This window comes from Aphis gossypii, chromosome 1 (assembly GCF_020184175.1).
Source record: "Aphis gossypii isolate Hap1 chromosome 1, ASM2018417v2, whole genome shotgun sequence".
NCBI lineage: Eukaryota > Metazoa > Arthropoda > Insecta > Hemiptera > Aphididae > Aphis > Aphis gossypii.
The window spans coordinates 69358688-69382390 of record NC_065530.1 but is presented as its reverse complement, the minus strand read 5'-3'; the positions used below and the strand labels follow the sequence as shown (position 1 = coordinate 69382390).

The window sequence follows — 23703 nt, the reverse complement described above, 5'->3', positions numbered from 1 at the left end:
CTTAGTTTTGAATTTTTGTAATTAGATACTTATAATAATTATGTATGATATGGCTTTATTCGATATTAATTTCTAACATGAAACCTGTTTGGGCTTTTGGTTGCTCTATTTCTTTTATGAATTCTTCTCTATATTAATAAGTATGCGTTCATTATAAGTTTTAATGTCACCTGAAAATAATTTGTTAATGTAATAACAATATACTTACAGACTATCTAAATAATGATTTATTTTTATATTAGTTCCTTTTATTGTTATTTATTATTTAAATTATGAATTCATACAACAATAATAGCTTGTATTATGCTTTTACTAAATAATATGAAATATTTAATTATGTTTCAGATAATTTTTCAGGCGATTGTAATTTATAAACTCTCTCAATAGTAAACTTTTCCAATGATAAACTCTGTTTGGCAACTAACTGTTGAGTTACAGTTTTTTCTTTATTTTTTGTTTGACGGTTTTTAATTGTTTTATTTTTTATTTATCGCGACTTTGAATTTTGAACAACTTTGACCCATAATATTGACCCGGGAAAATTTACCATCGGGAGAGTATACTATTTTTAAAAATCGAGTGTTTATCACCGCCCGATTTTTTATTTTGCAAATTAAATAAAAATGGGTTTTTAATTTATTACTTATAGAAATTTTTTCCTTCCACATAAATTTGGTAAAAATAACTGTAAGTAACTTGTAAGTTACCTAATCATCAATTCACACATTTAAAATATATTTTAATATATAATATAGAATATTAAACTATAAATACTTATCTTTAAAATCAATAGTTACTTAATCCTTTTAGAATTTAATAAGTTCTTAAAACTCTAGGTTGGTATTGAAGCACAGACATAGGACGATAGGAAGATAGGCACATATAGGTACAAATTATACAAGTATAAATATTAAAAATTAATAACACTTGTACTAAGTAAATATTTCAGTAACAGCGTTTTAAGATTAGTTTAACTAGTTAAGAACAATTAAAATGCAATGATAATTGATATACTTAGATTTAAAATAAGGTACATGTTATATGTAATAAAGACAAATTATATGTATAATTTAATTAAGATAATAATTACAACTTAATATTAATTTAGTATAATTAAATTTATTAAAATTCAGTACCTATTCAATAAGTTAACTTTAGTATTCAGTTTATTAATGTTCAGAACATGTGTATAAATTATTATTTATTTCGCAAAATTACGTATTTTTGTATGTATTGTACTGAGTATAAAATTTTTTATAACTTCACTAGTATAATTTTTTTGCAAAAAATGTATAGTATTGTATGATGTATTAATAAAAAAAACAATTAGTAATTATTAATAATTAAAAAACAAAAATAATTATTTACGACGAAATCACGCTATTTTAATTATTTTCGAAACATTTATATATAGACAATGGAAAAAAATGAATAATTCGTTCAGATGAAATGTCACCTATTGATTAAAAAAAAAAAAACATTATTGTTATGATAGATTTTTATTTGACATTATAGTGTTATAATTAATAAAATAAACTGTTTTTACAGTGTATTTAGTTTAAATTTACTATATAATTTCTAAACTTATATCGATTTTAAAAATGATTATGGGAAACTTATGGAAAAACACAATTCTTAAGAAAAAAATTATTTGTTAATTAATCAGTACATAATAAAATATTTTAAGCGATTTAGCGCCGTATTTGGCCGCGTATAGATTGGCTCTTATACAATAGTGAATAAATGTTATAAATAGTAAAAAATTAAGGAGCGTAACAAAGTTATTGTTTTTTCTTTTGAAAAAACCAAAACAATTGTACAATAAATATAAACAAATTAAATTAAAATTAAAATAGGATTTATTTAATTTGTTAAGAATTAAAGTCGATTACTTTATTATAGGCAGTTTTCAATCTGAGTCTGATTGTTCTTCATCTACAAAATCCATAGACTTTGAACTGGAACTATAAACAAATACATTTATTGAGTTGGCATTTATTTATTAAAACTATTGGTGTGTTATACATAGAAATAATAATTCTTTCATTTTATCAAAAAAAAAAAAAAAAGATTTAATTGAATCATATTATAAAATATATATATTTTATTTATAGAATGACAGTGTAAAAATAAATAAATTAAAAGTTTCTATTTTTCCGATACTGAGTTTTATTATTTATTATTTAAAAATAATTTTATAATACCTCGGTGTTATTGTAGATAATCGATTACTGGCAGGTAAATTTGCTCTCTTTTTCGTTTCTTCTTCTAACGAAGAAAGAGACATACAGAAAGTTGATCCAATCTCTTTGAGTTGCCTAATACCAAAATGAAAACCCTGAAAATAATTATAATAATTTATAGTTTTTGCAAAATTACATAATTACAAAATTAATTATGAATCTGAACTATTGTTATATTATCTGATATTGTTATAACTTATGATTAGTGTCCGGATTTAAATACTCTAAGAATTATCCAAAAATGCTTAAAAAAAATAATCAATAAAAACCCCCAAAATACATTTTTAATACAATAACGACTTTAAAAATAATTAAAATTAAAAAATTAAAAAAAGATCAGGGTTTAACTTTTAGCATTTTGGGTATTTTAACTAACAATAATTCAAAAACAAAATAACTTTGACACAGACAATAATTATAATAAGCACCATACTTGTAAGAACCAAAACCATGATGAACTAGTTAATATTATGAAAACAATTTATTGGTAGTATAATGTTTTGAATTATTAAGTCTATAGTAAGAACTCGTGCAACGAATTAATATGCACTATAATAATTAATAAAATTACACGGAAATGGTTAAGAATGCAAAATAAGAAATTATGAAATACGTATTTAGAATGCATTATTTTAGACCCAGAGAATCCAAAAAAATATTGCTCTTTGCATTGAAATCTAGACTCTGTTTATGATTATAACAACGAATTTAATATAACTACAACATATTCAGCTACAATTGAAAATAAAATATATTACTTTGTATTGTCCTTCGTCACAACCACAATAACTTGTCTCCAAAGTATAACTTCTTTTTACACCATAGCTTCTCCAAACGGTTATTCTTGCAGTAGTTTCACGATTTCTTTCTACTTTATAACTACACTGTGATAACGAAAATGATGGACAACAGTTTTGCATTACAATCGGCAATACCTAAAAAATACATATAAAGATTTTATGATGAATTATTTTATCCACACAGTTTTATAAAATCATATTTAAATGGTACTTTTACATAATATTTTTAAAGAAATTATTATTGATATTATTACTATAATACTTATAAAAAAATTAATTAAATTTTAAAATATTAATTTTTTATTATATATCATCGCTTTTTAATTTAATGACACCTACTTCAGCACAGGAATTTCTATATTAATTTCTTTTTTGTGTAGGTATAAAGAGCATTATTTTTTAAATAGGTACATTAAATTTTGTACACTTGAACTTATTTTTTATTTTAATGACTGACCATGAAATCCGTTTCATTTTCATACTTAGACAAGTCCATTCTTGACCAACTTTTTTTCGCCGAGCACCCATAAAAAAAACAATTTTTAGTGTTAGAATGACCATGGAAATCACAATACACATAGGGCACCTTTTTCATTACGTGTGTCATGTATTCTAAAATCCCCTATAACATATAAATATTAATTAGTTTATGAAAATAATTTAATCATAAAATTAATTTTACTCTTAAATTATACACATTATACATATAATATTATATTAAATTAGTTGAGAGGTTATATAAGAATTAGATTATGTCAGATAAGGTGTTAAAATAGAATTAATTAATGTGTCCTAGAATTGTTTGTAACTTTATGTACCTAGGTATGTAAAATTGTATTTAACATTGAGATTAAAAATTAAAATCGTTTACTGTAATAATTCAGTTTAAATATAACTGTAAATATTATTAAAATTAATATTTTACTAAGTTTTATTTGATAGTTAGTAGATATCTTTTTAAGTTTTAAATACCTACTAAAAAAAATTATATGTATACCTAATCAATAACATACATAAATAATAACCAAAATGTTATGTATTTTTAAATATATGCGGCACAAATAATAACTAACGATGTTATTAATGGACAAATTTAACCGAGTTTAGTATCATTTTTTTAAATTTTATATACATAATATATTTTCTAAATTAAACTAAATAGTTGAATTAGATAATAATATTATTTAAGATTTAATTTGTTCATAATGTATGAATATAACAATATAATAACATGTTATTAAGTTAGATTTTATTTTTTTTAATGTTTCAATCATGTTGTATTAAATTTCAATTTTATTTAAGTAATATAATTTATTATTATAGTAATAAAATTAAAAAAAAAATTGTTTTTACTGTATTGTGAATTCGGAACTGTATCATTAACCAATAACGATATAAAAGTTGTAATTCATTGTTATATCTTATAATCTTTTTAATGTAAGTATTATAATATAAATAAAAAATAAAAAAGATTAATTGATCGATTCTTTTTTGTCATTCCATTATTATTATTTTTGAGTAGTATGTATAAATAATACTTTTATTGGAAATCGATTTCTTAGATAATTCTATTGTTAATAATGGCCATTAGCAAATATGTTAACTGCATTTGTAAACACTTTTGAAAGATTTAAAGATTAAAATTGAATTGAATTTAGAAACACCCACATAATAAATGATAATATTATAATATTTACTCGAGCATGAAATATTTCTGGATGCAATTTTGGGTCAGGCGAACTCCATTTTCTGTTCAGATCTTCGTTAGTTAAGCCGCATCGGTGGCTAAAACAGATAATACATCATTATATCTACACATTTTAATCTCATTTTATTTCGAAAGACACTATTGTATGTTTTTCTATATTTTCGCATAAATGGCGCCAACGATTTATCGATACAATCGCATTCGCATTAAGGGATTCGCGTCATTTTGGCGCCACTTACGCAGACGAACCTTTTCACAACGGGAAGTCTACAAAAATATGAAAATGGCAAGTGGATCAAAAATCGGGTGTGGTATTGTTAAATCTCGGGAATGCGGGTTAAAACGATAATACAATATATTATATTGAATCACACGTTATATTAAGTCAGAATGACCCGTCTACAATGTGTTCCAATGGACTCGATATTGTACAATGGTGCCCGGTCAGAATATCCTTTATCACAATATAATATATTGCGTATTTCAATTCAAATCTTCGATGACATCAACATTCGTGATCTCCATCGAAAACGAACTCGAAATATTATAGAGTAGTACCTATAAACGACTATATATCAACATAAATACAGCTTCCCTACAGTGGTTTAATAATACCAGCCGGCAGTCAGGTCTGCCGGCTTGCGAATTTCATATATACGTTTAGGCTTCGTGTAACGAAAAGGTTTGTACGGATAAGTCACATAAACGGCGCCAGCTATAACGCATTATTCACAAAACCATAGCACGAATTTACGAGTGTGTACTACATAGACTGGTGATATAATTTACAATATTTGTAGACGAGCGCAAAGTCTTTTACTCGAAGACTTTTTTTTTTTTATCGACGAGCGGTCATAGATTTTTTAAAACATTTTTTTTTTTTTTACGTCGCTGCAAAGCGAACGTTCAATTAGTACGACGACAGCGCCAATTATTGTACGAACAAATGGAGACTGCACATAAATCCGTTTAGCGACATTTTTTTTTTTTTTTTATTAGAGGATTTACGTTAATGATATCTAATTCGATTCTCTATACGATATACGTGAACATATATATATATGTATAATATGTACGTATAAACTTTGCACGGTAACATTTAAAAACGAGATGGAGAACAATGCGGTAATTTTAATAATAACATCACCGCACTTCCAGAAAAGTCCAATGCGTTCGGACGTATAATAGAATGTTAACGCGTCCAAGAATCTCCGATACGACCGTGGGAATTTTACGTATAATGTTCTCGCCGCAACGACGGCGTTGTTATTTTTTATTATTACTTTTTTTTTTTTTTTCAAACACGTTAGCGCGCGCCAAACGGCCGTTGGGTGTTTACATACATTAATTTGTAGTTATCTACACGCCAAAGGTACCTCTATCCGTATAATATTATGTACGCTCGTCCGTATTATATATAGACGACGTTCCGACGATCTCGGACGTAATTCAATGCCGGCCGTACCATAGGATTCGTTTGCGCATTAGAATATTATAATATATACGAATCGTTTGCGAATATTACTGTTCGATAAAATTATATACCTATACACCGCACCACGAGGTGTTGCGCCCAAACAATAACGATGTTTAGAGGACGCGTTATTAATATCATCGCGATGATGGATACAAACCGGCTGCAAACGCGTTAACGATAAAAATCTTTGGGAGAAAACTATATAATATACACCCGACGATCGCAGTCGGCCTCGGGCTAGTAGATATTTAATTACACGACGGAAATTGGAAGTATTATATTATTATTATTATTTTATCATTTTTCTAGTTACCGAGTCCCGCGCGCGGGCTTAAACGTTATTATAATAAGTTATTATTGTATAGTATTAATATAATACATCACTCGTCATCATCGCTCACAGGTCGTTATTGTGTATTATTTTTTTCATATAGAATAATAGGTATAATGATCTCGTCGTTGACCGAGGGCCAATAACGCGGCGGCGGCGGCGGCGGCGACGGCGGTGGTGCCCGTGGTCTGAAATATTAAATTATGTCCGTGTCGATCGGACCGGGGAAATCTTAAAGACCTCCTGGGGGGGTTTCTCGCGCGTTATCATGACTCATGGCTCGTCGCGGTGGTGGTGGTGTTATTATTATTACCGTCGTCGATTTGTTACGGGCACGGAAAGCTCTGAATGCACAATCGTTATGCGGAGGGTATTTTTGTTTTTAATCTCGTTACTATAATCACACGATAGACCCGGTGAATACCTCTATATATGTATAATATATGCGCATGATTTATTATAAACCGATGGCCGGCCCTCGGGAATCGCAGGTGCGCAGTCAAAGTGCCTTGAACTCCCATAATATATCGTGTGGTTCTCGAGAGTAATAATGATAATATTAAATAGCCGATCTGACGTCATAATAATAACAAAAAAAAAAAAAAATTACTGCACATTTTTCACACACACAGCGAATACATGTAACAATCGAATTGAAGAAACGCCGTTACCGTTGCAGTCGCCTTGTTCTACAGTAATAATAACGATGATTATACGGGCAACAGAATATTATTAAATAAAATATTTATAAGACGCACTCGTACGTGGACAAATACGCCGGAGTGATGATTAATTTCCGTTCATATATCATTCAAGTATATACTTCAGTACATATTTAAAATGCGAATGCATTAATTTTGCATTGGTAACGCGAAGATATATCATACAGCATATTATTATCTATACATACGTATACAATATGCATAATAATATTATTTATAAATATTATAAGTACGTTGTTCTTATAACTTCAAGTTATAGTAAACAGAAGATATTGGCTTAGTTAACGTCCACTAACCGTTATTTTGGGATGGTTATATTATCATGTTTAACTAAACGGAAAATTAGGTTATTATGAGAAATTAATAAGTTATAAATGAAATAGTCGTTCTATAACTTGGTGTAAGTGAATCTTTTTTTGTTGTCGTGCGTAAGTACCCTTAGTTAGGGATAGGGCTCGGGTTTTAAAGCATAATAACTAATAAGCAACTAAAAAAGCACACAGTTATTTTTAAAAAAGCAATTTATTTTCTATGCTGGGAAAGTTAACGATTTTTTTTTTACTTATCAAGTTAAATTATTTTAAATTTTTAAAATAATAAAGTTACGTTAAAAGTTACTCATATTTTGTTCGCTGACTCGTTAAGTTAAAAGTTAACTTTAAAAAAAGTAATAATACTTAGTTGAAAGTTAAAATTATCTAATTTGCAAAATAAAAAATTCTAGACATATAATATTGTTTATTAAATAGTTTTTCTTTACGCTCAAGAAAATTACTGGGGAAATTTAAAATGATGGGTATGTGAATGTATTAACTAGCCATCAAAAAACCTACTTTTCTAAAAACCTTATTTAAAAATTTGCATTATTCTTTGGAGGAAAATTAACTTAATTTAGATATTTTTGAATAAAATTAACTTAAAGTTAATACGTTAATCTTTTTAAAAAAGTAACTTATTAAGTTAAAAGTTAATTTGAAAAAAAGTAACGAGTTAATTAACTTAAGTTTTAACTTAATTTTAACTTTTAATTCATTAATGCCCAGTATTGTTTATTTTTAAAAAAGCAAAAAAAAAGCATGACTAAAAATTAACACGAACTAGTTAAATATAAAAATGAATGTAAACTTTTGGAAAAATTAATTGAAATTAAAAAAATAATTAATTACCGTGTATTTCACTAATAGTGAGACTGATTTTATTATTCGATAGAATATTTCTATGCACCGAAAACAAATTGTCTACATCCACTGAAGTGATCGGTGCATACTTCATATAAGAGATTTCAATTTACAACACTAAATCTTAAATTTTGAAGTGGTCGATATCGATATTACAGGCATACTGACCGTATGCCGTACTGCAGGCTATTATGTAGAGCAATAATCTATATTTTAATATATTTAATAAACAAGCCGATAACGAAAACAATAATAACCTAATATCTGCATTCTAGGTTTTTATATTTTTAGTTAAATATTTATTTTTAATTACAATAGCGTACAAAACTTATTAAAAATCCACAGATGGAATAATTGAAAAAAAAGTAATAAAAAAAGCAAAAAAGCCTAAAAAAGTAAAAACAAATTGGTTTGTTTGGAATCAGAATGACGTAAAACGAATTTATGTACAAAAATTAGATTTATATCTCATACATAAAAAAAGAAACATACATGCTTTAAAATCCGAGACCTAGTTAGGAATATACTTAGAACCTAATTGAAAGAATCTAGTCAAGTTTTCTGAGGAGTACTAATCGTAGTGCTGGTAGGTAGGTAGGTACATCATATTTTGCGTTATATTATATTGTAACGTCTTGTAAGTAGTAATTACGTTAAATAACTATATTAAATATGATATATCCAATGATAAGATTGTTCATTTGTCAAGTTTAACATTTGTAATAATTAATAAGTTTATAATGATGTTCTATTATGTACTACATTTATAACTACAGATAATTTTGAATTAATTATTCATTAAGTTCGTGTACGGTTATACATACATACATATTATTATACAACTAAAATCTTGTCTGTTTTGAGTAAGGATTACACATCATATGTTTTTTCGTTGGAGTGTGAACTGTTAGACACATATCATTATTATAATTGTTTCATTTCCAAGGGAAGATAGTACCACAAGTAAATATAAAAATGTGTACACCTACGCCAACGCGTTTCTATTGTTCTCGACGAATAAAATTATAAGCGCATTTTAAACAGTTTTCTACAATAGGCTTGTACGCGACCAAGGAGACTGAGTGCGTTTCCGGTAATCATTCATATCCTTAAACACACACATACACACACACAAACGCCGGACGTCATAGTTGTTGGTACAGTGTTTCTCAAAACAGCAACTATATAATAAAGGACTCTACGACTGGGGAGGTGCAAAATATATTTTAAAAGAAACATCCTTAAAACAATGCGAACCCGATTCCCCCTTTCGGCATTCGAAACCGGGCTGTTTCCGGTGAACAGAAATTTGCGGCAAGTCGTTCCGCCACCGTCTGCTGCAGGACTCTGAAAGACACAGCCGTCAACCGCCCGTGTCCGACTAATTGCTTATTCATCGAATGCTCCGCAGAGTGTAATAACTCGCGCACTGCAACCCGGCGGTGATGACTCGACGAGGCGCGTTTGTGTTATTAATGTAATAATTTATAATAATTGTATTTCCATTCCGGAGTCGTGTGCATTATTATTATTATTTTTTTTTTTTTATAAGATACCCAATTCACGTCCGTCAACGAGGATTTATCCCCGGCGTTCGGCGAGTACGCTAAGAGAGTTTGAACAACCCCAAGGTTATATTATGTACATTGTACAAAGTAACAAGAATGGGAAAAAATCCTTCTTATACGATTATTATTATTATTATTATAGGTATTCATAGCCATGGTGGACAACTCGTGATTTGACTTATTTCAATAGATAAATACCTTTATACGGTGGGAAGACAATATACAATGCATATCATAATATGTACAAAAATCCATTTTACTCGCCTATATTATGTAAATATTAACTTGAGACACACACGTTTTGATCCTACAATGACGAGTGTTTTAAAAATGCTAAACAAGTGTACATGTTAGTCAACCCGTCGGGCGGACTTCCGTTGTAGGCACTAAGTCAGACGTGAAAATTATAAAAGAAAAATAAACCCAAGATCAAATATCGAAGGGTAGTCTAGACACTGTGAATTAATGAAGTTTAAATATATAATATTGTCGACTACCTACGTGAATATTAACTTACTATTTTAACTATTCGTTAGAAGAATACATAATTACTTGTATTTAGTTCGTGAAGTGTACTCAAAGATTTTTAAATTAAAAATTGGATTTTATGTGTTAGAGAACCACACTGTAAAAATTATTAAAAGACCTGAGTCCACAAAAAAAAAATATTTATATATGGCTGACTTTTTAATCAGTCTTTACTGCAGTCTCCGCTTTTTAGCAAATTAGTAAAAATATTTTTGCTTTTTTTGAACTACTTATAGAAATTTGAAATTTTCAACTTTTTTTAGATTTTTATTTTTATGTAATAATTTATTAATTTTGTTAATCAAAAACCTTGAAAATTTAATAAAAATTTGTACATAAGTTGATCCTAATTAGATGAAAAAAATCGTATTTTTATTTTTATAAGTGTTTAAAAATTAAATTTTAGAGAAATTTGTTTAAATCACGAACATTTGAAAATTATTTTGTGGTTTAAAATTAATAAAATTCTAATATTTTAATATTTAAAGCTTAAAAATGTAACACAAGATTCTTCATAAATTATTCTTACTGTATTAAAAAAAAAAAAATGTTCATAATACATCATGGAGCAATATTAATTTTTTATGAGCGTTTAAAGTTCAAATGTTGAGGAAATATTATTATTATATATTATTAATAGCAATACCAGTCAAGAGGGCAAGAGGACAGAACAAAATAAAATCAATGAGTTAACATAGACAAGTTAATAAATAGTTAATACATTTATATTGAAATATATTATTCGTAAAGAAATTATTTATATTATGTAAAATTATTAGACAATACTTATAACTGAGTACACTATAAACGATATGGGTGGAATCACGCGAGGACGCGTATCTTTAAACACGAATGGTGCAGTTCAATATTTTAGCAAGTCATAATGTTATAACATTAAAACGGAAACAAACAACGGATTTTTTTTCATAAATGAATACAATGTTATATATTTTCGCACCAATGTATTAAATTTGCTTGTTAGCATTTCCGTTATATTATAGTATTATATACCAGCCGATATGCAATACAAATTAAAAGTAAAGTGTCATCGATCGACAAGAACACGCTGTACATGTATAATTAACCGGCGCTCAATGCACCTGCTACAATACCGTTAAAGCGATGGATATTTTTTCAACTAGGTATAATGGCATAATAGTAAATGATAATTGGTGATAATTATTAAAATAAGACCCGGATATATCGCAGCGGAGGCGGGTCGGATCTAGTGGTTATAGGTTAAGCTCAACAACAGCCCCTCCACACGCAACTTTAGATCGATATTTTTACAGTCTGATTAGATAATTTAAAAAGAAAATTGTCTAAGGTTATTTTGTGTCTTGCGGTTAATATTTTGAAGGTGTGTTATTTTATTATAACTACGCAATAAAAAAATTAATTTTCTTAAGGACCGGACCGTGCTATTAATTTTTTTTTGATAAAGCCTCAAATTTAATTTTTTGTTGGATTACCAACGCAGTTATATACTGTAGCTCAATATAGTTACTCGTATGTTGGTATTTATTATGTTTGTCTTACCGTATAGAGTATGACATAAATCACGCATCGGAGCCGATGCATGAACATAATTTATGCAATTATAAAAATATTAGATATTTCGTCTGATATATAGTTACAGACTGTCATTGTATGACTGCGAGTATAATACTCAGTGAAATACATATGAAATAAAATAAGAGTTGTTAAACTTACGTCTCGAATAATGTCTATTATACTCACACGCATATTTTATAAAAGAATTACTACAAATAGTTAAGTTTGAAGTCTTATATTATAAAATGTAATAATTACGTTTTAAATTATGGCTAAAATCGTAGAGGATCTATACCTCTAAAATATTCAAAATAATTTAGGGACATGACAGCAGGTTCTACCTCCGAAACCAGCTACTGGTGCGCACTTGTGGTCTGTTTATACTGTACATACCTACAACTTTACGGCCATCTGTGTTCGGAATTGAATACTGGACATCGTCTAGCGGACCGTTAAACGCTGCACGGTTAATAAACCTATTATCGCCTAATACCTACAACATTATATTATAATAGTCCTAGCTACCTATTATTACTCACATTAGTACCTAATTAATATATTATATTACTGATAACGTTTTCGGTCGTGTTCGTCGTACGGGCGTGTCGGGAGGCGTTCGTGAGAATCAGGAAAGCGCAGGACGAGGAGATGATGGCCATCTGCGATGGCGGACGGGGCGAGGAAAGAGCGAAAAAAAATCGCTGGACACGAAATACGTCGAAAAGGTCGCCGAACCGGCAGTGGATGGCCGCTCGTGGACTCACACGAGGCAATATAATATTAAGTATATACCTGGGCACACGCACACACAAAGTAAATAATATAATATATATATCTTATACATATATATATGGAAGAGTAATTTATACCCGTACGATGATATAACGCGACGATGCTAATTACCCGGCTATGTGTGTCCGTGTGCGTATAGAACAATGAACACTTATCTCTCTCTAAGAACTGTTGTACGCTCATATAGGTGTATATACGCTCCAGTACACAAGTGTATATATATATGTTATATATGTGCGTGTACAATATGCATGCACACGCGTTCGGCGCGTACCGCAGTCGTATAGGGACGGTTATCCTAACACCACACACATAGGTACATGCAACTTGTTAAAAAAAATGTATGTACACACAACTGCACACATTATTATAAAACGCGGGGTGCAATGGAAAAAATAAACAAATAAATACCGGCTCGTTGTGAGCAGAACGTGTGGCTTTCTTCATTTATTTATATTATTATAATTTATTTTTTTCCCTTTTTTTTTTTTAACGTTTTCAGTATTATTTTCCCATAAGATAGAGTTTGCATAAAATATTATGTGCACAACGTAGCGCGTATTATATTAGTACGTATATGCATGAATAATGTGTGATGGTTGACGAGTAACTTATCCTTTGGCCATTGAAATATGATTTATTCCGCATTAATAATTGGATACGATTAATATTAATAATGGTGCTAATCAAAAATGAAAAATGTTCAACATTTTTTTTGAAATAATATCACAAGATTATATCTCATTTGAAACCGTATACTAAGATAAAATAATTTGACGTTCTTTAAATTCATTTTAATTTATATGGGAGAACAGTGTTTACGCTTCATGTGGATAATCAACCAATTCACTGCTAATAAATACAAAAATTAATGCAATTTATAAATGCTGATATTAATTTACTTAAAATTTAATTAGAAATAAATATAGTTTGGTTTGAAATTTGAATCAGTTCTAAAATATACTACTAGTTTATTACTAGGTTGGTACATTTTTGTTTGATTTTTATAATATTGTATACCTTAATAAATATTCATTATGGACGTGACAACAATACACTCCGACTAAAACTAGATTGTCATAATAATTTATACTATTTAATTAATAATTTGATGTGCTTTACATTTAATTTAACTGTAATTTAAAACTATACTAATTATAGCGATTATTGATTGCCTCGTTTGTTATTTTAACAATGATTTACAATGGTAGGAGATAAAAAAATCGAATAAACACAAAAAATTAATTAAATATTACACTCCGTTTGATTTAGTTGTTACAATGTGAACAATAGTTTAAACAAATTGAATCACTATACACAACTGGTGTTCGTTTCATTCCCCGTTTAATTTTTTCATAAACATAAAGTAAAAATTTGTTCACCTCGCATATATAATATAATTCTATAACTTATATATTATACGAGTGGACAGAAATATAACATTTCCCATGTCACGTTTAAGTAACTCTTGGCTATAATTATTAAGGAAAACATTCAATGAATATTGATGTTTGACAGTTATTGTTCAAAGAAAAAAAAATTTACCGAAACCAATGACGACGAAACGACTCGTGTGGCTTTGGCTAAACTAATAATGAAATAAGACGGCAATATTATTATGACTAAGGTATTTCATATTTGAAAAAAGGGGTGTACGTTGCTTTAACTGTGCACACAAAAATAGTTTAAATTCCGTACAACCAATAAAAAAACTAGATCGTAAAACTTCACTGTGAGTAAAACTAAAAAAAAATCCTTCTTAAAAACTAAAGTATTAATAAAATGGTATTGGTCGAGTTAAAATAAATAAATATCATTAAATACATATATATATGATTTATGTTTTAACAAAATTAAAATAGCAGCAGTAAACGCGAGAGAATAAATATTGGGACCATGTGATCATGAAATGTTAATTTTTTTTGTTAACGGTCAATGATTTTCGAGAATTTTCTCGGTAATTCCACCAGTAATACTGCTAGTAGAGTACCTATGTAGTACGTAAGAAGAGATAAATAATCGATCATAATGATTCGTATAATCGGGTACAATATTTAAACGCGTGGGACACTAAACCAAATATAAACGAAAGGCGACTTAAAAATAAAACCGGGTATATATATTCAGTTAATGGTGTGGTGACTTTGACGATGGTCATCGGAGACGGAGTAAACAACACTTTTTGAACTGTCCGACCATTATGTATTATATAATAGTGCATTACGAAAAGAATAGAGAACCCTTAAATCAAATCCGGTGACCCCGTGTAGAGTGAAGTATAGCGCCCCCCCTCGAGGTCTACCGCCCACGCAGAACACGGCGTCGGGTGTTGTAAGGCATAAGGCAATAGTTTTCTTAATATTTTTTCTACCCGACTATTATGATATTATATGAGTAGGTACGCGCACTCGTGTGTCATGAGGGTTTGGCTGGAACGAACAATAGCTGGCGAGACCATCATCATCACACAGGGCTGTGCCGCGCGGCGTCAGTTAGGGGGCATTGCGCTTCTTCCACACACATACACATACATTAAACAAAAACTCACAATCGACTTAAGCTCACGCGGGGTGTGAGGAGGGGGTACCGTCCACACTCGCACGCGGGCCAGTGTCTTCAAGCGCAGTTAACCGTCGCACACGATCGTATAAACACACACGCGCACACTTCTGCCGGACCACACCGTTCACGGACGACGACCGTGAATAATATAATATATTTTATTGTATTACACGCTCCAGTGTTCGCCCGCCCGCACAAACGTAATACTACCATTACGTACGCAATCGTCCTGGAGAAACTAAATAATATTATTAAATTATAATATTGTCGACCAACAGAATACTAATACAATATTATAGGCAGTAGCTGTTTTGGCGATAGACAAACGACTTAAAATCGTCATGATCACCGTCGGTTCAACAAGGGTCGCTTTGACCGTGGTTACGATGTTCGCATGGTTTGCGGCAGGTCAGTATATTATATAGTTATTGTTTTAATATATTATAATATGTTATCGTGTGTTAGACGTTTATTAATTGATATAAGTAAATTATTGTTGTATTTAACGTAAGTCCCCGGCAACCGATTCTGGAGCTACTATTTAACTATATTGGTATATTACCGGGTATACTATAATTTGTATTATGTATTATAACTATTCATTTATTTATGGGTAGTGGGCACAATATAATTCATAGAAATATATGAATTAAACCTAAGTTACTCAATTTTGCAAGTAGTAATTTTTAAATATAGTGAAGTTTGCAAAAATAATATGAGTTATATAATAAGATACATATAATAACAATATATAAATATGTGATATAAAGCATATAAATAATCAGATACATAACAATAACAATAAAAATATTTATTAATATATATTAAATAATTGAGGGTACTAATAGCAGGAATATTATGTTAATATATCTATATGCGTAAGTATGGAATCAGAAGGGGGGGGGGGTATTCGGGAATTGAAGAAGGCGCCTCTAATTCCCCAAAATGTACGACTAAAGTCTATGGATATAAATGTAAAATATTCTCCAAGATGTCTCACTAAGTAGGTTTCATTTTTTCCAGCTTTCCCATGGCAGAAAGTCTACCCTTATCACATTTATTTATAAATAAATTAAATAATTTTAATTTTAATTTAATTTAATTATTTATAATTTACAATTATTATTATTTTTTAATATTTATTTATTTATTTATAACCTAACTCGGTATTATATCTATTTATATGGAGATCAGGAGATATGAGAGTTTTTGTGAATAATAGATAATATATTAATTTTAAATGTGTGACTTTAAGTCTTGTATAATTAAAATAAGATAAAAATGATCGCATAACTAGTACTCTGATTGCATTTAAGAAAATATTAATTTTCTGAATAACAATATTTAATCAATAAAAAATTTTTTTTTATTTATCTTCAATTTTAATTTTAAACTTATGCTGAAGACTTTAATGATGGTCATTTTAAAATTGATTTTAATTTTCTACTGATTAAATTTAAAATTCAATTGAGTTCATAATATTTAAAATAATTTAAAATAAAATACATGTAATAATAAAAAAGATTTCCATCTACAAAACTTATATTTAATGCTTGTCTGTTTTAAATATATCATAAGGTATTTTTGGTTTGTGTATTGTAAACACCATAAACAAACTATATAATTTAGTGTAAACTCTCTTCAGTATTCTATTTCATTTTGAACTACTAAAATTTTAAATACCTACAATATATAACCTCGTTGAAGGTTATATTAAAAAAACTCAAAAATATAATGCTACACTGTTCCATAGAACTTCCTGTTTAGTGTTTACACGAAAAAACGTATATCTACATCTTCTTGAAAACGGAAGCCATATGAATACACGATAGGTTAGGTTATACAGAATGCATTAAAAGTATACATCGTTTTTAAAATTATTATTCATTTACATTTTATTTATAATGTTCTATAAAAAAATCTTAAAAATAGCAATTATTAATTAAAATGCATTTATTTATATAAAAATCGTATATTTTAATAAAAATGAATATGTTTAAACACAAGATAGAATATATAGTTGGTTAATTTTAGGTCCTCTTTGTATACACACCGACAGTTGTTAAGCCGTTAGGGTCATTTTAACATCATTATAACGTATATTATGCAGTAACAAAAAACCACATCCTATATGTTACCTATGTAATGTATAACGACGGGGTATGAAGAAAAGTCAAAGGAGCGAATCGCATGTGATGGGTGACTAATTTTTTGTTACTTTTATTATTATTTTTAATGTATGTACGTCGTTAAAAATTAATTTACATCTAGCAATATTAATAGGTAACAACAATAATAATAACATTTTAATTAAATAATAGCACCAGCTTCGTACAATTCATGTTGTGGTGGAAAATGCTAGATACTAAAGACAATGCTGTGAGGGCTCGTGACCTTCAAAGCATATAACGTTTAGAACCATTACAATTGTTTGTATCCATCATTAAGTCAGCACAAAAGAATATCTTCAAAATGCTTATTATTTTGAAAAGCTTGTAGGTGTACGCGTAAAAAAATAAATTATGTTCCCAAATTATTTTAAGGGTCTGTTCAAAATATACAACAGTATTGAAAATACGACGGGTTATAGAAATTATAAATATTATAATAAAATGATAATCATCAATAGGGGTTATATTTTTCTAAGATAATTAGAAGACCTTAATATCAAAATGAATAAAAAGATAATTAACTAAACCGGGTCTCAGTTTTAAAATTATTTGTATTCGATTATAAATACAATGGCCAAGACTATATTTTAAATAATGATTTTTCATTTCGTCCAGTGGTCTGTCATATTATAATCATGCATTTTTAAAAGAATGATATTTAAAAAAAAACAAATTAAAATGTAGTATAATGATTCAGTTTGGTTTGAATGAAATAATAAATGATGTAAATAGAATGATACCTATTGGGCAGGCTTTTTAAAAATTTAATAGGTACTTGTCACAGGTATAAAAAAACAAAAATAAAATAATAAGTACAAATGTATTGTATTCATTTTTTTTTTATTCTTATTAATGATTCAAGTATATTGTGTTTAAGACCCCGTGGTCAAAGTAAAAAACATATTCTTATCATAACTAAATAGCAAATAATGTTTTTTTTTATTAATTTATAAAATATTATCAAAAGTTAAAAAAAAAAAAAAAAAAATCTTAAAAAATAAGTTTATTATTAACATTAAAGATAAGAAAAATAGAACAGAACTTATAAGATGGAATAATTTATTCACATACTGACCATATATATATATTATAATTTATTCCAGTCTAACCTATTAAATATTATTAGCAATTTGGATGAAAAAAATATTAAGACTTACCAATGCAAGTAATAAATTATTTTATGTCAGGGACCGACAAACAGTCTGGAGAAGTTTTTATTTTACAGATGTAAAAAAAAAATATTTCTCTAACACCAAGCTGTGCGTAATAGTTTTTGTGCACTAGTCTGAAGAAGACAAAACGCGATTTGCCCTTCAGAAGGATAATAGTCGGACATTGTTCAAGGACATACTGGGACGGCAAGCAATAACAAATAAAAAACACGATGAGCCATTAGTTAAAAACAAAACCACATCGGGTGTTAAAAATATGAATCTTTACATTTCAATAATTTCAACGAAGACATAAATTTATATTTATACTATAATTATTAATTATATAATTTCTTGATTGAATACAATAGTTTATAGAAATTAAAACCGAAGTGGTTTGGATAAAAACATTGAAGCTATTAAAATTAAAAATAAATAATAATATATTTTTAAAAAGTTATAAAATCTTGAAAATATTATGTTTCTATTAGATATAAAATTAACCAATAAGATTACATTAATTTAAGTATAAATTTATCAAATTTCATAAACATTATGTTTAATAAATTTATATGCATCTATACAATTAGGTATATGATTTGAAATGACCTTAAATTTTCATAAGCTATTGCCGTTAATAAAAAATACCTATAAAATATCTGGGCTGTACTGTAGATATATATATATATATATATATATATATATATAAGTAATCAAAAAATATGAATAAAAATTCTATTTTATATCAATTGTTTTTTAGTAATTTACTTTATGTTTAGGTCAAAGGATTACAACAATACAATTGGATGGCACTCAGTACTACATCAGTAGGATGAATCCATATTCAGCGGAATTAAATTATTTTTTGGCATATGAATATTGCAGATCAATTGGACTGCAGTTGGCTTCATTTGAAACGTTGGAAAAAACAAACTCAATATCTGATTTCTTAAGAAATGCTGGTAAGAATGACAATTTTTATTATCCTAAGATTATAGAGAAACACTATAATTTAGGTCGATTTGAAAGTAAATAACCGAGTAAATACGCTGTGTAAATAGATATCAAACTTCTGTAAACAAATAACATACGTAACTGTGTTCCGAAAATTATGTAAACATACGATTCTAAAACTAAAATATAAAGCTTATGGATTTTAGGCACTAATAAATATCAAAAACAAAATTGTAATAGTAAAATAATTGAAAATGATAGAAAAATTTTAACTGTGTTATTTTATTTTAATTCATAAGAAATTAATTTAATTTAAATTTATTGAAAATACACTTGAAGATTATGATATAAATAAACAGTTTGAATCTTTTGAGAATACCATTGCACATTTTTAACTATAGTTAAAAAAAAATTAAATCTGTTAGACGAACGTGTTGGTGAGAGTAAGGAATATCGACATATTATAATGTAGGTAGGTAAAGTTTGAGCCAGCATATGAAATTCTTTTACTTTAGTAGGTATTCTTTTACACGATATATTATAGTTTTTAGTTTCTTACTTATATTTATAATATTATCCATGTGTTAATATATTATACACTTACATAAATACCATAAAAAAAATATATAAATTGATTTTAATTTGGAGAAATTTTTTCGTAAAAATATTTGATGTGTATTGTGTGTAGAAACGTATTTTATACTGTCGTGAAAATTAAATTAATAGACAAACGCACACATAATATTACTACATTAAAACTACGTCATGTTATAATACAATTTAAAACTATACACACTGTATCGTAAACCGTTTAAACATGAATCATAAATGAAAATTCAATTTCTCTCGGTACTAAATGAAACTTTATGGTAAACAAGAAACAATGACAATTGCGTGTGAAAAATAAATGAATGAACCGTTAAAATAAAGAAACTGTCCAGTAAATTAGTAAAAAAGGTATTTTTGTTGTTATTGTTTTTAGGTTACAACAAATTTGACTATTGGACATCTGGAAACCGTTTAGGTACTGACATGCTCATCTGGATGTCAACAGGTCTTCCGTTTAACACAACTTTCAACCAAATGAAACGGCCAAACCCAGACAACAACGGTCTGGATAACGAAGACTTAAAAATGAACGCTAGGCCGGAACTGCCCATAGCTAGGAAAAAGAGGTGTGATTTCGTGGCTATTTGAAATTATGCTTACGATCAATATAATAATATACTCGAATAAATAATGACCATTTTACGCTTTTCAGGGGTGAAAGTGGATCCAGGGACGGATGCGTCGCAATTAAAGCACCTAACATGGACTGGGTAACCGCAGATTGTACCGACTTGAAGGATTTCATTTGCGAGCAGACCAGGTGTTATTATTACAACTACGGGTCGATTCCGGTGTCCTCCAGCCAGGGGTAAGCTACAGGTGAGAATTATTAGTCGAGACTTGGTCAAAATGTACTTCTCATATACGTGTATAAATCCTCGAAAAATTCCAAAATCGATAACGCACTACTAGATATTAATATTTGAAAGATTTTAGGAATTTGTCATTTCCTTATAATATTTACATGTATAAAATATAGAAATATTAGGTACATACAAAAGTAATATTAGAATACATGTATAGTGAATTCGTTTGTAGTTTTCGTTTTTAAAATGAAATATTATTTTATACAGTTATTGAATTTTACGTTTTTAATTTTATGATTTCAAGAATGACCCCAATACCATCTTGTGACAGGCTTGTGTATTCGTAAAAATATAACTTTAATTATAAGAGCTGTCATAATATCCGGAAATATATTATTTTTTTTTCAAACAAGTTATGTTACTATGTTACTTTGTTTTCATAGTAAAATGATGTATATCGTAAAAGATAAAAATGTCTTAGTTTAGTTTTAGGAAAAAACAATTTTTTGAAGACAAGAATTAAAATACACCTTGATGATTTTATCGTATCTAAGATTTCCATATAATATTTAAACTTCTTTTTGATCAGTGAATAATAATGTTTTTTATTTTATTTATATACTTAAACATATTAAATAAACTATGTTTATTGAATTGAATATGTATACAAATTAAAAAGGACATAAAATGTGAAAAGATAGAATTCTAAACATATTGCTTTTTATTTTTATACCATAATCAAAGTTACTACTACACTATTTTTTTTTTGCAACGATAATGTGCGATATTGATTGTCAAACCATTATTTCAAGACTACTCAAACTTTAAACACAGGTAGTTTTCACAGTAAATAACTGATTCAAATTTCAGAGGAACACGTATGAATTTCCAAATATAACAAGCGATGATAATATTATATTATATAGTAGACTTTTAGACCATCTAATTTTTAATTCAAAACGTTGAAATTAATTTTAATACTTCAATTTATCATAGATCTGAACCTTGTACGATTATAATTCGTCACCACTGATACTCGATACTCGTTTTTATGTCCCGCGATCTAGTCAGGAATTAACGTTACTAAAATTATTGACGGAAAACCGTACATTTTCCTATACTCGCTTAGGTGCCTAAAAACTATGCATTACAATATTATGTTTATTTGTTTTTCAGTTTTGGTTATAAACAAAAAGCTACGGCATTCCCAATTCACTCAAACGTATCTTTGGAGGAAAACACTACCACTCCGACAACTACTAATACTACCACTACTACCACAAATCCCATCACAACTACCACTCCCGCCATTACTACTACCACCACACCAGTACCGTCTACTATTATGTTTACAACCTCCGCCGTTGCGGCTGCAGAAGGCTACGTGGTTACTGACATCCGCCGGAAGTCGGAAGTCGACGATAACAACGACAACGACACTCCTAGAGCGGCGGAACCGGAACTTGAACTGACGGTCTCTACGACATCCGGTCCGGTTGTTGACGATTTGTCGTCTGCAAGTACACTAGAACCACTGCAAAGTGGATATCAAGAATCACAGACTGACGAACAACAATCGACAAACCAACCACGAGTAGATGAACGGCCGTCGACCGAAGAACGAGCGGACAGTCAGTATTATACCACCGAACTTCCAACGCTCATCCAGATGCACAATCAACAACAGCACGAACAACAGGTACACGACCAACAATTACACCGGCGTTATCAACCTCACGAGATGAAACAACGCGGTAAACAAGAAATAGATCGTCGAGATCAACAACAGCACAACGACGCGTATGCGTTCGAATCGCTGGAAAAAGCTTTTGCCACCGCAGTACCTCACAAGATTCGATCTACCAAGGACTTAGAACAGCCAAAAGACGTTAATGCAGCTGCTGGTGATCTACAGTTACCGTGGTCGTGGGCCAAAGACATTATGTTACAGAAACCGGTGTTGAAAAAGTCATCACAAGAAGTCGCTTAGTTGCATATCAATTGGCGAGTTTTACGTTTAAAATATTATGTTTGTTTAAAGAAACTTTTTTTTTTAAATAGAATAATTACGTATGACATTTGAAAATCAAAAATCATCTATAAACCTAAACTTCGTACAAACGTTGCTCTCTTCCGCTTTTTCTCACATACGTCATTATTATTTGTGGTGAATTACCCTACACTACTGTATTATGCAATTTAATTCAGTCATGTATAATTACAAAAATCTGTTCTCAACGCTTGATTCTGTGGAGTAATGGTGGTACATTTAATTTCATGTGATTACCTATATTTTTTTTTTAGAAAAGTAATGAAAATAATGAACAAATCATATCGGTATAATATAAAAGAATATAATAAGTTGAAAGACCTATTCTTTTTATTGTTTTTACTTATTATATTCTTTTACGTCTATCGATTATTATTTTATTTTGTATATATTAATTTTTATAGATTCTCTCTTAGACTAATTAAAAATGTACTTTAATATACTTTAATGGTAATCATTTTAAATAAATCAAGTGATTAAAAACAAATTTGTATTTTTG

At 28.7% G+C, this 23703-nt stretch overlaps 2 protein-coding genes across 3 annotated transcripts in view; one reads left to right on the top strand and one right to left on the bottom strand.

The window, feature by feature from the left end:
• Positions 1–1475: 1475 nt before the first annotated feature.
• The window catches only part of LOC114128938 (cytosolic carboxypeptidase 1-like), a 43171-nt gene continuing 20943 nt past the window's right edge, over positions 1476–23703 (bottom strand). The window contains 5 exon segments of the mRNA XM_050202121.1: positions 1476–1964; positions 2205–2338; positions 3002–3178; positions 3501–3665; positions 4741–4828. Of these exon segments, the coding sequence (XP_050058078.1) occupies positions 1910–1964; positions 2205–2338; positions 3002–3178; positions 3501–3665; positions 4741–4828 (619 nt within the window). The 3' untranslated portion in view covers positions 1476–1909.
• Positions 15513–23691, top strand: LOC114128949 (C-type lectin 37Da). Of its 2 annotated transcripts, none has more exons than XM_027993573.2 (5): positions 15513–15871; positions 19565–19747; positions 20722–20914; positions 21001–21167; positions 22331–22480. In XM_027993573.2, the coding sequence occupies exons 1-4, from the start codon at positions 15805–15807 to the stop codon at positions 21158–21160; spliced, it is 603 nt and encodes a 200-aa protein (XP_027849374.1). In that variant the 5' UTR covers positions 15513–15804; the 3' UTR covers positions 21161–21167; positions 22331–22480. The 2 variants fall into 2 exon arrangements, with proteins under 2 accessions (XP_027849374.1, XP_027849366.2); XM_027993565.2 differs by having other exon boundaries at positions 15514–15871; positions 21001–21156; positions 22331–23691.

What these genes read in the sequence shown, in the direction of transcription:
- LOC114128949 (XM_027993565.2), top strand. Translation starts at nt 15,805, where the DNA reads ATGATCACCGTCGGTTCAACAAGGGTCGCTTTGACCGTGGTTACGATG. An exon ending in GTTCGCATGGTTTGCGGCAG is followed by an intron (nt 15,872 to 19,564) that starts GTCAGTATATTA and finishes CTTTATGTTTAG; the next exon opens with GTCAAAGGATTACAACAATA. An exon ending in TGATTTCTTAAGAAATGCTG is followed by an intron (nt 19,748 to 20,721) that starts GTAAGAATGACA and finishes TATTGTTTTTAG; the next exon opens with GTTACAACAAATTTGACTAT.